The 17,209-nt window shown below is 38.9% G+C and overlaps 1 protein-coding gene across 3 annotated transcripts in view; it reads left to right on the forward strand.

The window, feature by feature from the left end:
• The first annotated feature begins 8,482 nt into the window (after positions 1 to 8,482).
• Positions 8,483 to 17,209, forward strand: part of nr3c2 (nuclear receptor subfamily 3, group C, member 2) — a 351,998-nt gene continuing 343,271 nt past the window's right edge. The window contains exons 1-2 of one of the 3 annotated variants that reach the window (XM_080193065.1): positions 8,483 to 8,901; positions 11,089 to 12,888. In XM_080193065.1, the coding sequence (XP_080049191.1) occupies positions 11,108 to 12,888 (1,781 nt within the window). In that variant the 5' untranslated portion in view covers positions 8,483 to 8,901; positions 11,089 to 11,107. Of the gene's footprint in view, positions 8,902 to 9,973; positions 10,008 to 11,088; positions 12,889 to 17,209 lie in introns of those variants that run through there. The other 2 variants (XM_080193072.1, XM_080193080.1) reach the window with 2 other exon arrangements.

The raw sequence follows: 17,209 nt of genomic DNA on the forward strand, positions 1-17,209 counted from the left end.
CCTTTCTAAATGGAAATAATCTCTCTGCTTCTACCCTGTCTAGCCCTTCATTATCATATATGTCTCCATAAGATCTCCCCTCAGCCTTCTAAACTCCAACGAGTACAGGCCCAATCTACTCAATCTCTCCTCATAAGCTAAACCCATCATCTCTGGTGAATCTTCTCTATACTCCCTCCAAGGCCAATATATCCTTTTGCAAATAAGGGGACCAAAATTGTACACAGTACTCTAGTTGTGACCTCACCAGTACCTTGTACAATTGCAGCAAGACCTCCCTGCTTTTATACTCCATCCCCCTCGCGATAAAGGCCAACATTTCATTTGCCTTCTTGATCACCTGCTGCACCTGCAAACTGAGTTTTTGTGATTCATGCACAAGGACCCCCAGGTGGCACTGCACAGGAGCATGTTGTCATTTTTCACCATTTAAATAATATTCCATTTTACTATTATTCCTTCCAAAGTGGATGATCTCATTCTTGCCAACGTTATACTCCATCTCCCAGATCCTTGCCCACTCACTTAGCCTATCCAAATCTCTCTGCAGACTTTCCGCGTCCTCCACGCAATTTGCTTTCCCACTCATCTTTGTGTCATCACAAACTTTGTTACCCTACACTCAGTTCCCTCCTCCAGATCGTCTATGTGTATGGTAAACAGTTGAGGCCTCAGCACTGATCCCTGCGGCATGTCATTACTCACCAACTACCAACCGGAAAAGCACCCATTTATTCCAACTCTCTGCTTCCTGTTAGATAGCGAAACCTCAATCCATGCTAACACTTTACCCTCAACTCCGTGTACCTTAATCTTATGCAGCAACCTTTTGTGAGGCACCTTATCGAACGCCTTCTGGAAATCTAAAAACACCACATCCACCGGTTCCCCTCTGTCTACCGCACTCGTTACATCTTCATAAAAATCCAGTAAATTCGTCAAACACAATTTTCCCTTCATGAATCCATGCTGTGTCCATAGTTGTGCAAGGGTTAATCTGCTTGAAAAAATGGGGCTATTGGTAACTGTCACGACAGCAAGGAATGAGTCAGTGAGAATGAATAATCATAATATAGGAACAAAAATAAGAGTAGGCCATTTGGCCCTTGGGCCTGTATTTCCCAGCACCCCAAAGCAGGGTTTTCCCACGAAGGAGGTGGTTCAGCATTGGCTGGGATCTTCCAGTCCTGTCAAAAGGTGGATCTGGTTTTGAGATACATTTCTAAGTTAGACTCCTTTTCTAGGATTTAGTGATCTGAGCCAACTTGGCTTCTAACCCTTTTCAATCAGAGCTTGGCCTCTAACGCTTCAAAGTCTAACTGCGAATTCATAAATGAGCAAAATTCACTAACCAGGAATGTTCAATCTGCTTCAAGTTTGGCGATTTTTCTGCATTGTATGATCTTCAATTATGTCCTGACATTTACCCTGAATTTAATTTGTCATTTGCATTTTGATAGGATAAAGCTCCTTATATGTTTGGAGTTTGACTCCATGTACAAAATCACTGCCCAAGGTTACCTTGCCTCAAGGTCATGGGGGATTGTCAATAGGTCTCCCTGTGGGCTTCGTGGAGTACAAACTCCTTTACTGAGCATCCGGAGGCTCACGTAATGGGAAGTAAAGAGTGGGATGGGGGCGGGTTAAAACCCATTGCTTCAATCTAGACCAGTATTCTGTGAATCCCTGGGAATTGACTTGCCGTAAGTCATGGGTGCAGCTCTTTCCTATGTTATCATTACCACTGATGATAGAAGACTGACCTTGGTGGAATTATTATAATGGTAGAAGACTTTGGACTCAAAATTGGTTAGCACTGCTGCCTCACAGCACCAGGACCCGGGTTCAATTCCCGTCTTCGTCATTGTCTGCGGGGAGTTTGCACATTTTCCGCGTGTCTGCATGGGTTTCCTCCAGGTGCTCTAGCATCCTCCCACCACCTGAAAGACATGCTGGTTAGGTGCATTGATCCGAACAGGCGCCGGAGTATGGTGATTAGGGGAATTTCACAGTAACTTCATTGCAGTGTTAATGTAAGCCTTACTTGTAACTAATAAATAAACTATAAACTTTTTTACTTTAATTAATTTGTGAAAATATCAAACACCCTATTTTTGCACACTTCTGCTGTTTATTTTGGTAAGGTCATTGACATTGGCTTTACGTAGCATCGTCACTTCTGATATGTTCTCCTTTTTCCTCAGCCGAGGACTCCCCCTCTTGTTGGCCCTCAATTGTGTCCAACCCATTTTGCACATTTCTGCCCTCATTCTTCTCCTTCCTTCCCACGACAACAATAGTGTTTCTCTCATCTTAACTTTCCACCCACCAGCCTCCATATTCAAAGGATTCTCCTCTGCCATTTCCTCCAACTCCAGCGTAATGCCACCACCAAATGCATCTTCCCCTCACCTTCCCCATCAACACTTTGAAGGGACCATTCACCTGCAACACCCTGGTCTATTCCTCTTTCACCCCCAGCAGCTCATTCTGTTCCCATCACACCTTCACATGCAACACCTGTTCCTTTACCTCTTCCCTCCTCACTGTCCAAGACCCCAAACATTCCTTCCAGGTGAAGCAACAAATAACTTGTACTTTTTTCAACGTGGTCCACCGTATTTGTTGCTCACAATGCTGTCTCTACTATGTTAGGGAAATCAAATGCAAACTTGGTGAATGCTTTGCCGAACACCTCCATTTAGTCCGTAAGCATAGCCCCAATCTCCCAATTGCTGCCAATTCACCATTCTGCTCTTGCGCTCACATTTCTAGCCTTGGCTGCTACAATGTTTCAGTAAAACCCAATGTAAGCTGGAGGAATAGCACCTCATTTTCTGATCAGACACTTTACAGATTCCAGGACTCAATACTTCATTTCAACAAAATAAAGTATGGTTATAAATAAACTATGACTCTCTTAAGGTAGCCAAATGCCTCGTCATCTAATTAGGAATGAACTCTGCACTTACATAATTGAGCAGACAGCAGAAAATTTGCTCACTACCTACGCTGGAAGCAACAGGTATGGGTTAGTTGTACATTATGATTCCCCCTCCTGTTTTGAGGCCTATTGAATTTCATGGCCTTGATGTTGCAACTTATTAACAATTCCCAGAATGAACTCATAGACTTTGGTGGTGAAATACACACAAGAAACCTTACATCCAGCCCCAAAGCTTGTTTCCACAGGTTCTTGGCTGATAGGGATTGTGGAACATAATCCGGGAGCAGATGGAAGGTGAGGCGCTAGATTGTGGGTGGAAATGCCTGTAAATATTGCATTAAGTAAATGAAAAAATTCAGAAATTAAAATTAACTTGAATTGCACCTGATAGAGATTGCTGATGTGGAACACCTCTCCAAATGAGTGAATGAAACAAATATAAAAGGCAAGCAGATATCGGAATATTTTATTGCCCGAGGCATTCATTATCATTGAAGGGAGTTCATAACTTCAAATTGTCCAAGGACATCAACAAACTATGTCAAACTATGACAAGAACTAAAGTGATACAAGTATATAGAATTATCTTCGTTTGTATAATATTCTGTTTTTTTAACTATGATTCCATGTTCTGTTATAAACTTGCAATGTTAATGACGTGATATTTCTCATTCTAATCGTCAAATTGAAGCTAGGTAACCATGATAGTACAGAATGCAACAACAATGCTTAAATTTTAAAATCAAATGCCAGACATTTTTTCATAAATATTACTTAATTACAATATTTTTGCTGTTTTACACACCAATGTGCAAATTACTTTTAAAAGTTAAAGCATTTCATTGTATACGACATGAAAATTGCATGGAAATAGTAACAGGCTTAAAGGAAAAATAGGGAAAATTTCAAAGCTTCCACGAGAAGACATTTTAAAACAAGCACTGCAGAAATCCTGATTGCCATTCGGTTGTGTTTAATTATATCTGCATTTGAGATTGGTAACAGTTATATTCCCTCAAAAACACAGTTGCAATATCATCAACTATTGAATCAATGTAATAAAAAGACACGATATAACGGATTAAATATTCTGGATTGTTAGAGACTAAACATAAGATGGAAAATGCCTGTCAGGATTCTGTGGATGTCGTCCATCTTGACCTGCAGGAATTGTCCAGGAAATTTCAACTTCCAATGGGCAATCCCTCTGCTTCCCAGGACCTTCTGCGTTAGAGTCGGAGACTTCGGAAGTTCTGTGTGACTCACCTGAATAGTTATCTAGGAAATGTTAGACAGAAAAGTCCTAGTCTTCCTCCTGGGTAACTACACAACTGACCCTCACTGCACGTGCCCCCCCCCCCCCCCCCCCCAATCACCCCATGATCACTCTCATTACTCCCTAGCCCACAAATCCACCTGACCCTCAACTACAGCCGACCTGACCTGATTATTCCCAATTTGACTACCTCTCCCAACCAAACGACAACCTCTTGACCTGACTACCCCCAACTCATCTACCAACTCATCCACTTACCCATCCGACTCAACTCACCATCTAACAACTTAACTTCCTGTACACCCTACCCACCTATTCACTCAGCCATTCACACACTTACACATCACAAAGACTATAAACTTACCATATGCCAGCTAATGCCATACAAAGGGAATGAGTCCTATCTTCCCCTGACTCTACTCCTCTCTGACAGAGTTCTGTGAAAGCAAGATCAGAAATTCTGAGAAGCAATATCAAGTCAGGGAATTTTTGAGCAATTCAACTATCATTGTCCTTGCTCAGAAGATCTCAGCCATTATTCCAAGTATGACAGAATAACATGTGATGTCACCACTTGTTAAAGCATGTCTGTTGCAGGTGTCAGTCATCTGTTACTATTCATCTTGATAGTTCTGTATATACACAAAAAGAAAAATTCAATAGGGGAATAATTCCTGGCTCTCACAATTCCTGACACATCAGATCTCCTGGGCACAATGAACGTTGAGCTTAAGAATATTGGAAAATTGGGCAAGTCAGAGAACCCAGCTGTTAAACAAAAGCTGGATTTTCCTTCCATTTAAATTAATTACCTAAGAATGACAGAACATAAAGTTAAAATGATTGAAGGCTGGTGCAGTTGGTGGTCCTTATCTAAGGTTGAGGCTTTCATGAGGAGTGAGCATCACTGACTACACCAGTATTTACTGTCCAACCTGGTGGAAGCAAAAGAAAGAGAACCTCACTGTACACTGAAGCACTCTACTTGGCATGGTTATGCTCAATTGGCATCAGCAATGGAAACCCAATTTTGGTTTGCTGCAGTAATTGGACAGGCGATAGACATTCAGTTGCATGCTTAATGGCAGCAGTGAGATTCCTGAACCATCTTGATCACTGGGCCTCAATAGCATGTGACTAACAAGCCTTACATATTACATGGACATTCAGAGGCAATTTTCTGGTGAAAATCCCACACCTTTCCATCTTTCAGTGAAAAGAGGGTAGTTGGCATAGGAATATCAATCTTGGTGTGCCTTAAAAGAGTGTTCCAATTCTGCAGCACCAAAGACCCTCATTTTGATTACCCCTAGAAAAAAATAGTGAAAGATATCAGAAAACAACAGGGCATTATAACAATGTTGATTTCCTAAACTAAGTTCCTTTTCAAGCATCAAAAAGATTACCATTATAAAACTCGTCATAAGGCCTAAACGCAGATCAGAGTAGGTTATGGGGCTTTTCATGTTTCCATCTAATAAACTAAATTTTGGCATGTGATTAATTGAAACCTCATTACAAGAACCTGCAGTATCTGTTAGTCCTGTAGGTGATGCTGTGTTAGATCTTTTGAATTTTAACTATGTCATGCTGTATGTGACAAAATAGCTAATACTTTATATTGATAACATATCTTGAATTTACAATCTGGCCATCGAATTACATTAATTTCTCAAAATATTTATTTTTATCTTCCACTTTTTTCTTGACTATCCAAAATAAGGGTTAAAAATTAAAAGTTACTTATTTCACTCTAGCATTAAGTTTTCCCACTGAACTATTTTCTACAATTTTATTGTTTTCATTGAATTTGCACTTGTAGACCTGAATATTCTCAAAGCCTCTTCTTGAACATAATCTGTACTCAGAGTTGTGATTCTGTGAGCTGAATTTGAACTGTGGCTAATTTTCAGTGATGCATCAATATTATTCAATCAGCATTTATAAAGAGTAAGAATCTAAGTCCTTAACTTCTAGCACTCTAGCTATTCTCAAATCATTTTGAAAATACCAAGATGCAGTACACAGTCTTATTGGAGATAAAAACTATATTGAGTGTTTTATTTTTGTAACACCAGCTGTGAACAAGATGCAATAAAAGAAGGGTGTCTTGTTTTTGTAGCTTTATCATATTTTATGTCCTATAAACTTTAGAATATGTCTTAGGCCTGAAAAAGAGAGAGAAAGAGATGTTTCGTGTTGCTGGTTCAAATGTAATCTGTAGAATGTTCTAGGCAAAGTACAAATAGTGTAGGTAGAAAGCAGTCGTATAGAACTGAGAAAGATATTAGCAGGCACAGCTTCAAAAGTTGTAATCTTTGGATACCACATGCTAGAGAGAATAGAAATAGGATGGTGGAACAGATGAGCGCATGGCTGGAGAAATGGTGGAAGAGGGAGGACAACAGATTCTTGGAATGTAGGGGCTGGTTCTGTAGGCTAGACCAGGCTGAAGTCAGGAGATTTCATAGATCTTTTGAACAATCAATGATGGCTGAATCGTAACCATTACTGAGATCAGATTTTTACATTCTAGATTTATTAATTGAATTTAAATTCTGCCAGCTGCCATGAACTCATGTCCCCAGTGCATTAGCCTGGCCTCTGGATTGCTCATTTGGTGATCTTACTACCATCTGTCCCCCCAGGAATGTTTTAAATCGACTTGGCAAGGGGACGGGAATGAGGAATGCAACCATAGAAAGGAAAAACAAGGTGCACAAAGGACTGGGAGAGACAGATATCACTAGAGTGAGAAATTGTAAAGCATTAGGTGGGAATACAATAAGGATTAAATTAGGTTTACAGTGCATACATATGAATGCAGAATGCGTTTAAAAAAGATTGGCATGCTGCAGATAGACACAAGGGATTATGGTGTGTGATAACAAAGAGAGAGCTTGAAGAGGGCAAGACTGGGTACTAAAGATAGGGAAGGAAAGAAAGAAAGAAGGAAAGACGGTAGACTTGATTATAATATTACAATACTGGAACGAGGATGTTCTAGAGGGGTCAAGGACAGAATCTGTGTGGTTAAAGATAAGAAACAGGCAGCATTACATTACTGGGAGTATTCTATAGGCCTCCAACTAATGGGAAACATATAGAGAAACAAATATGCAAGGATACTACAGAAAGATACAAAAACTATTGAATAATATAGATTGGGATAATAATAGCAAAAATGAGAAAGGGAGGAAGAGTTCTGAAGTATGTTCAGGAGAATTTACTTGATCAATATGTTTCTGGCCCAACAAGGAAGGAGGCATTGCTAGATATGGTTCTGCAGAATGAGATGGATCAAGTGACAATAGGGGAACATTTAGTAGCCAGTGATCATGGTATCATAATGTTTAGGTTACCTATGGAAAAGGACAAGAAGAAATCCAAAATAAAAATAATTAATCTGGGGGGAAATGGGGGTGGTGGCCAATTGCAATGGATGAGAACAGATCTAGCCCAATTAAATCAGAATCAAAGATGGGCAGGCAAAACTGTAATGGAACAATGGACTGACTTTAAAGAGGAGGTGGTTCAGATAGAGAGCAAGATGGAGCAGAGAAGGGATGAGAATGACAGATGATGTGTTGATAATACCAGTTAGAACCAAGACGACTATAGAAAGTTCAGACAGGAAGTGAAAATGTAATAACAGAAGCAGTGAGAATTTGGGATGAGATTGACATCAGACATAAAAGGAAATCAAAATGTCTTCTTTAGGCATATAAATAGTAAAAGGGCAGTAAAAGGAGTGTGACCAATGATATACCAAAATGATGAATTACAATATGAAGGTAGAGTGTATTGTTCAAGTGTTAAATAAGTACTTTGCATCTGTCTTTACTAAGGAGAAAGATTCTGCCAAAGTCATATTGAAAGAAGAGGCAGTGTTAGGATAAAGAGTCGGCAGTGCCTTTCAAGACATACATCACCCTCCGCTTCTCACCCAGAAGGACAAAAAAAAGAGAAAAGCAAAAAGTTAAGGGGTGAGAAATAGAAAACAAAGTGGAGAGAAATTCAGAGAAACAGCAATACAAATGCATGAGGAGAAACTAAGAGCAATCATAAGAAACACCATGGGAGATCGACTATACTAGATTTTGTTGCTGGCCTAAGATCTCGTCTTTTAAATTGCATTTAATTTGTGTACATGACAAATTGCCTTATGCAAAAGGAGGAGGGAGTGGATGAGTGAGGTTTTGTAATGATGATCTTTCCATTGGTTATTATATGGAATGGTTACCCTTCAGCTCAGTCCAGTGCAGTGTAAATACAAACAAGCTGACGTCAGGGCGGCAGCAGAAACAGCAGCAGTGAAGGCTGCAAGTGAGTGCCAACGTCTGAGCGTCTCAGCAACATTGCAATAGAGCAGCAAAGGAAGGGGAGCCAGGCAAACTGACAATGGACAGAAAGTTTCCCCTCTGTGACGACTCAGTTTATGTTTTGTTTCGTGAACTTGGATGTCTGACTGCCGACTGGGAATAAATTCAGAGGACACGTAAAAAAACAGTTCGCCCAGGAACCGAATCGACAACTGCGTGGATTGAAGTGATTTGATCTGTACTGTAGTCATTTTTTTAGAAATAAAACAGCGTTGCACCTTGAGGATCTTGGGAGAGTTTAATCTTTGTTTCTATACTGTCCTCCGACCTCATATCGCAATGAGTTGGATGTGAAGGTTCGTGCAATATTTATATATATATGCATACATTTATATTTGAAATGGGCATTAGGCCAGAATAGCAGTGGTTTCGCGGTTCATTAACTTGAGTGCGACTGACAAACCCTGATGATCTGCCTGCAACCATTACAAAACCTTTGAAAAGTCAGTCTGTCACTGAGGCGTTGCGCAGATTGACCTTACCCTCTAGAAATAGAATTAAATGTAGGCTGAAGATCGCCTCTCTCCGACACCATTAGCCTGGGTTTCGTTTCATTAAAATCTCCCAACGCCGACTTCAACTTTTCTCCAGTAACGATTTAAGGGGCAAAAGGGGGACTAAAAGAGACAAGCTTTCTTCATAAAACAGCGCAGATTCCCAGACGTTTCGGGCAGATTTATCGAAAGGCTTTGCACGAAAATGGTGGTTTTCACTTAAAGCAAGCGTAAAAAAAACTGAACTAAAGCCTTCCTACCAACCAAAGGATAATCATTGCGTTTTTTAACATTGCGTCACCCGGGTGGAGTCTTACAATCTGGTTCCCCCCCCCCCCATATATTTTTCAGTTGCAGCGATGTTATTTATTGAAGCGGCTGCAGGTGGCTGTGGCACGGTTGTCAGTGGTAGTGAAGTTATGGGGAAGGGTTGCAGCTGCTGTGGCGGCGCGAGGCAGCATCTGGGAGGGAGCTCGCGGGCGCTCGGGCAGCGACACTTGGCTCCAACTCCAGTCCCCAACCCCTCTCCGCCGAGCTTCATCTGCAACTGGCTGCAGCTGCAGCCTGGAGTGACAGCTCGGCCGACCAATGGTAGGACTGGCCACGCCTCCTGCGCAGGCATTAAACGGGCAGGCCTTGCTAACTCTTACCAATCAGCAATTGTAGGGGTGGGTGGGATTTCTACCGTGTCTATCCAATCAGCGAAGAGATCCAAGAGAAGGGCACCTCCCAATCATTCCGTTCTCACCCCTCCCCTTTCTGGTGGAAAATGACACACGCAAACATATATATATATATCTGTAATGTATATATTAAAGACCACATCATGTGTTTGCGTTTCATCTTTGATCCCAATGTCTTCACGCTAGTCAGCTAACAGTTTTCAAACAGATCGCCAGAGAGAAGGGGTAAGTTGCAGAAAACAATGTTGAAATCAGGCACCGGTGACAGTTTAATTAATGTTTTGTATTATTATTGACAAGAAGATTGAACTTGTATTTGGAGCTGCAAGCGTCGTCTGGTAAACATTAAGGCAATAGAGGAAAGAATAATAAAACTCGAGCAGCCGAGAGACAAAATACGAGAGAGAGGTGCAAGGATCGAGGAGACAAATTCAGCACCAATGGTTAAAATGGGACATCGAGGCGGATTAGCAGCAACATGTTCCAGATACATGGGGTGGTCTGCTGGTGCGGCTCCATTGACGATAAACAGGAGCCGGGGGTGATTTTGGAAAATAAAACCCGGTTTTCCGCGAGGAAGAACAGGAGGAATGAACCCCCGGGAATCCGTTTGAAATCTGCCAAGAACACTGGGCTCTATCCGCTACCAATGTTTATGTTAAATGCACCTGACGCACTCTGCATTTTCGAGTTTTTCATAAACTTTGAACGACAATGGGAAAAAAGTTGCATAATTTGGAATTTAGGATTTAGCAAGTTTTTGGTTTTAGTAAATCTGGTTTGGTGTTTAATGATTTTTTTTGTCACTGATCTCACAATTTTGTTTGGAGTCGGTGTGTATTATAGGTGTTTGCGAGTTCAAATGTTCACGGATAACCTAGAATCATTTTCTCACAGAAACCTATTTCACAAAAGAGCTTTTGTCTTCACTAGTTGCATTATTCAACTACATTACGAAAACACTGATCGTAACCAATTGCTCACAGCTTGTTTATTAATAGAGAACTCATGCAAAATACTTTTCCATATCATAACCCTTGTTAATAACGCACCCTTATATGTGTCTCAAAGGCATCATTACACAGAGTCTGCTGTCTACAGTAGTTGATCTAAGTTCGCTGAAATACGGAGGAACATAAGTATATATTTCGTTTGGAATATTTAACTTAATATGTTTGTTGTTTGGTAACGCAAATTGAATGTTTATTTTATGAACTATTTATTATTCTTGAACTGACAAATATTTTATCTGCCCGAAATGGGAACGAATATGTTATTTTTAAAACAAATTTCAATTTTGTCATAGGTGTATTAAAGAAACAGCAATGGAAACCAAAGGATATATTGACTACCCTGAAGTAATGAATATTGAAAGACAGTGGAGTCTAAACAAATCTACGTCAAGTGTTGGGAGAGATGAGATTGGTGGCTGTGACAGCAATGTAATGGCTGTTCTCAACGTTAGCTGCATACCTCCAGTTGCAAAGAATGGGGATGAAGAGAGGAATCAGGAGCTCTCTCCCATCCTTCAGCATCAGCCTCATTACCAGCTGCAACACCAAGAACAGCAGCTTGGTTTTCTTGCTTCAGATCCAAAGTGCAATCTAGGAGCTTCTAAAGAACTATCAAAGACTGTTGCTGAGTCTATGGGTTTGTATATGAATTCTGCAAAAGAAATGGGGAGTGAGTTTAACTACAGTATGCAACCAGAACAAATGGAGGGAAGGTCTAGCAATATTACAGAAATTAGTGGACAAGAAATAAACCTCCAGGAGGAGAAGGTTAATACTATCTTATCACAGCAAGCTATGAGACGATGCTCTTCTTCCTCCAGCCCTGGAAGAAATAGTCAGGGTTCATGCATCTCCAGTCCTGTAAATTTCAATAATTTAGGCTGTTCAGTATCAAGTCCTAATAACATTAACTCTTGTGTCCCTAGTCCTGCTAAAATAAACTACTTAGCTTTATCTAATCCTGACACTGTTAGCAATCTAGGATCTTCCATCTCTAGCACTGATAATATCAATAATTTGAATACTTCTGCCACTAGTCCAAGTGACATTCATTGTGCTATCTCCAGTCCTACTAGGATAAATAGCCTGGGTTTGTCAAGTCCTAATAATATGAACAGTTTGGGTTCTTCCATCTCCAGTCCTGCCAATATCAGTAACATGCATTCTTCAGTCTCCAGTCCGAATAACATGAGCTCTCCTCTTTCTACTCCTAGTAATCTTGCTTCTCCTCTTTCTGTATCTGCTAATAATAACATTTTGTCTAGCCCTAACAATAACAGCATGGCCTCTTCTGTCTCCAGCCCTGCTGTAAATAACCTGCGCTTTTCCAATTCTAGCCCAGCTGCTGAGACAAGAATGATCATCAATCCCCACCAGAACACAAGAGGAAGAAATCAAAAGCATGAGGAAATTAAAGTATTTAAGGATGAGAAAACAAAAGGTGAATGCTTAGAGACAGGGTCAATTAATGTCAATCCTATTCAGTTTATGAAAACTGAAGTGGACAGTGATTTTGGTGGGCCCTGTTTCCGAAGTAGAGGTAGCTCTGACCCATCTGATTCAATGTTCTCAACACCTTTAAAATGTGAGATGAATGAAACTGCTTGTCTGAATGCAATGTATACTGGTCAAGTTTCAGAAAATCCCTTTTCAGAAATTGCACATCAGTTGATTGAGGCGAAGACGAATTATGGAGACACCTTTGATCTTTATGGTATTTTGGGGATACCTACATCGTCTGCCAATTCTGGCTATGAACATGATGCTTATTTGCAACCCAACCCAATAACCGTGATCAAACAGGAGCCAAATGATGAAGGCTACTGCCAAGCCACCTGTTCACCTCCATCCACTATTGTAGGAGTTAACTCAACTGGACAATCATTTCACTACAGAATTGGAGCCAGTGGCACAATTTCTGTGCCATGCCCTTTTATGAGAGATCAGAGAAATCAGCTTTTAAATTTAATTACGCCTGTCTGCACTGTACTTGGATCTTGGAAATCGCACCCCATCGCGCCACAAAGCTCCATATCTTCTGGGAGAAGTGATGGCTACCCATTACAAGGATACATTCCTGAGAAAATGTCTCGGTGAGTTTTACAACAGTTCTTGAATCTTGAAGTATTTTGTTGAATTTATTCAAATTGCTGTTAATCTGTACCTTGGAAATAGGGATGTCATGTTCTTTATTATTAAAATAGCTAGTTAGAAAATGAGATGCTAAGTATAATTCAGAAAATTGCTGATATTTTGTCTTATTATTTTGTCCATGCCATTTGTAATTTTGATTTTGATGAAGTCTGGTGTGTGCCAATATGTCAATACTATATCAAGATTGCCATTACTGGACAATTACTGTGATACAGCATATAACATTTTTTGAGTGCATAGTTTTAAATTATTGTATCATTAGCTGTTTTGAACATGTTAAGATGCCTGTCATCTCTTTTTGTGGAAAATGGAGACTTCTGCAGCTCAACATTTTGCCTTGGTAGAAATGAAATGTTCTGCTCAATTAGGGATTTTGACCAATTGAAGAACAAAGCTCCTTTCACGATTTCTATGGTGTTGGGTCATCCAGTGAAGTGTGAAACAATATACAAATACAAATATTTCACTGTAATATGGTGATAAAAACTTGAGATACTATGGTACCTGGCACATGAATTTATATATCTTCAGGTTAAACATTGTCATATAGATTCAGTTAGACATTGCAGCAAGTTGTATTTCCATTTTGTTTGTTTCAAAATGCTCTTGAGGTGGTCACAACAGATGAGTGAAGAAAAAAACTAAAACAATTTAAAAAAGAAAATTATTCAGGTTCTATTGTATGCAATAGTGAATAGCACTTAAGTCTGTAATTCAATCTCAGGCTTCTGATTCCCATAAGTACTTAAGATTTATTTCATGGTTTATGGTGTCAGAAGAGCCTCTGATTGAAATACAATCATACAGTTTCCTGTAGAAACGCTACAGTGCAGAAAGAGACCACTCGGCCCAACAAGTCTGCACCAACCACAATCCCACCCAGACCCTACCCCCATATCCCTACATATTTACCCACTAATCCCTCTAACCTACACATCTCAGGACATTAAGGGGCAATTTTAGCATGGCCAATCGACCTAACCCGCACATCTTTGGACTGTGGGAGGAAACCAGAGCACCCAAGGAAACCCACACAGACACATGGAGAATATACAAACTCCACACAGACAGTGACCCAAGCCGGGAATTGAACCCAGGTTCTTGGAGCTGTGAAGCAGCAGTGCTAACCACTGTGCTACTGTGTTGGTTAACTATTTCCTTATCATTCCCAGCTGCTACTTGTTTCTTTACATGGCAGAAAAATACTTGAGGCATTTATGTAGATGTAAACTAAATAAGTAGTACTTCAAATTAATTTTGATTTTGTTATAGAAAGAGGCAATATTCAGAAAGTAAAGACAGTTATTCCTATAACATTGTTTCTTTTTATATTTGGAGTGGCAACATGAGCTTTTACTGTGTTTAAAAATTCTGGTAACTCATCATCGTGAGTTAACATGATACTGATTGATTGTGATAACAGTTCATGATCATTTCAGTTAAACAATATATATGAAATCATTACAGATGTCATAGAGTTATCAACTTAGTGTGTTTACATTTCTGCTAAGTCATCCACAATTGAGTACAGGAAAATTCAGCCGATCTGCTGAACATATTCCTGTTGTTATTTTATGCTACTTTATGTTGTGATTTGTTTGAAATCTGAAGTTTGCAATCATGTTGCTAATAGTTTTTTGCAGTAAAATTGCATTTCAAACTATAATCTTAATATTTTTGTTGTTACATTTAGATCAAGTACTTATATTCAGTTAATATGATGAAATTATTGGCAAAAGCTCTAAATATTCAGTTCTGCATCAGGCAGTTTAAAAGAGAAGGCCTACATTTGATGATAGCTTTTTCCCTTGTTGGTCTTGCAACAGAAGAAGACCGCAGAGGATTCAGGGATTCTGCTAAGTTCAGGTTCCATGACTTTTGATATCTAAAAATATCACCGTCAAAGAATTGAGTCTTTTGATACACAATTTGCAATTTCAGTTCTTAAAACATTATGTTTGTGTTAGCACTGTTGCCAACCACAAAATATTTTGACTGGTTTCCAAGTAATTTGAGTCACAACTCTGCTGAAAGTCTAGGATCTTGTTGCAGAGTTTGCTTCTTTTAAAGTAGCAATACTTTGTAAATTATTTTGCTTGTTTACGGTTTAGGGTGACAATGTTTAAAAAGAAATTAGTCCATATTAACATTTTTTTTGTTATGTCTTTTTGATTATTCCTGTGACAGGGAACTGCTATTGTGAAAATTATTGTTCAGAGGTTCTTGGCTTTCTGATTGACTGGAATTAACATCACTGAATCATTATAAGGGCAGTTTATAAATGCTCAATATTACATCTTAAAATTAAAGTACCTCAGAAAGATTCTACTGGAAGGACATTTTTTAAATTGCACACTTTGCTTCGGAAATTCAATATAATGTTAGTTAATTGAGCAGGACCTGGTGTTTTAAATAGTTTACTGCACAATAATCAAACTTGTGAATAGTGATTCACTATATTTTAGATTTACAGTTCAGAAAAGAATGTTATGTTTAATGCTAATTAGTGCATCGAGAGCAGTGATGTATGGTGAAATTATTATTTTTGGCAGGACAATAGAAAGTATGACATTTTATTTGCCACCTACACAGCAATACACAATTTTTTTGCAAAGTCCTGCTTAGGAAGGAGAAAAATTGCTGGTAAAGCATCCAAAATAGTCTAGGTTGCCATGCTGGAGTTTCATTTGTTACACCTTTTTTGAAATTCAAGCACATATTTCACAGCCAGAAGCTATGGAGAAAACATTATAATGAAAACTGAACTTGAGATCTTAGCAGCGTTCTTGATGTACCCAATAATTTTGGTTCATCGCGTTTCTTTACATCTTATTGTCATTGTCAAATTTGTTTGCACTATGTCTTGATCACAGTACCCATTAATTTTCTTGAGATGAATCATTTTAAATGGCACCAATGGGACAGAAACCTGTTCACGCAAATGTAAATGATCATTTACATAGATGTCTGGCAGCAAAGGTAGATGATATTGCCAAACAAAATACATTTCTGTACATGGCTCCATAGCACATCAAGAAAAATGACATCTGAGTTCCACCTTTAATTGCTTTCTTGGGTTTTACCCTTACTGCACTCACATCCCCCAAATGAATACAAAAGCCTAAAGTATGAGATGTATATAAGAGACACTTTTCAATCAAAAGTCAGGCATAAAGAGGTTAAATGCAGATTAAAGTTTCCATACTTCAACTTGTGTCTTATTTTTAAAAAGCATTAATCAGTATGCATTTTACCATTTTATAAACCAGATGTTCTATGGTCTTTGTATGCTGATCTGCAATAATCTATTAGTAGTTTTGTACTATTTGTTCATGTTTGTCAGAAGTGAGCTGATGCTGCTGAATGCTACTTCACAGTTTTCAAATTGAATTCTTTGCTAGTGTACAGACTGAAATGTAGTTTATTCTGGAGGGATTATGAAAGAATTTTGTAGAAATATATCCTGGTGAACAATGTTTGAAGAAAAAAGCCTATAGTTGAGGCAACTGTTTATTCACTCTGATATTTTCATCCAGATTGGGTGCAAAGGGTGGGATATAGTGGTGACCTGCTGCTTGAGTTTCTCTTCACAGGTTTTTTTCAGTGAGTGAAAATGCAAAGGAATGTAATTTGTGATCTGTATCCTGAAAATTACAATTTATGCTATTATCATACAAATACATAATATATCCCTTTCGTATTTTAACAGAGGCGTTAACTCACTGAAAATCAAAAGAATGTCAAAGAACTATGTTAATCATTCAGTACCTAACATCAGAAACTGTAATTTGTAGGCTCATGTATCAGTGAGTCACAGTCAACCTACTCATGGCAGTGTTATTTTTATTGTGATCACATACTTAATGTTTTTATAGCTTGTTTAAATTTAATTAATGAATTGGAATTGGAACTGTTTTAAGTAAGCTAGAACATTTTTTTTACTATTATGTAAATATAAGCAGCCTTGTTACCAATTTTGTGTAGGCTCCATCTTGAAGATTTCCTAGCCAGTTGTTGACAATTAGATTTATGAGGCTGATTCTTGCCTAAATAGATCCCTGTTCAGACACCATAAGAAACATAGTTAGTATGACTCTACAGCAAAGGGGAAATAAATGATAGTCGAGTGGTGTTCAGAAGTTCCACACAGCAGGATTAGTTTGGCGTGTTGTTTTGCTTTTAACTGAACTGAGGGAATAAGTTAAAGACCTTTTCTAATACATTGAAACTAAAACAGAATATTTCTTTCGTTTTTCCACA

The sequence above is a fragment of the Carcharhinus amblyrhynchos genome, chromosome 1, assembly GCF_965287045.1.
Source record: "Carcharhinus amblyrhynchos chromosome 1, sCarAmb.v2.hapA, whole genome shotgun sequence".
NCBI classification, from domain to species: domain Eukaryota; kingdom Metazoa; phylum Chordata; class Chondrichthyes; order Carcharhiniformes; family Carcharhinidae; genus Carcharhinus; species Carcharhinus amblyrhynchos.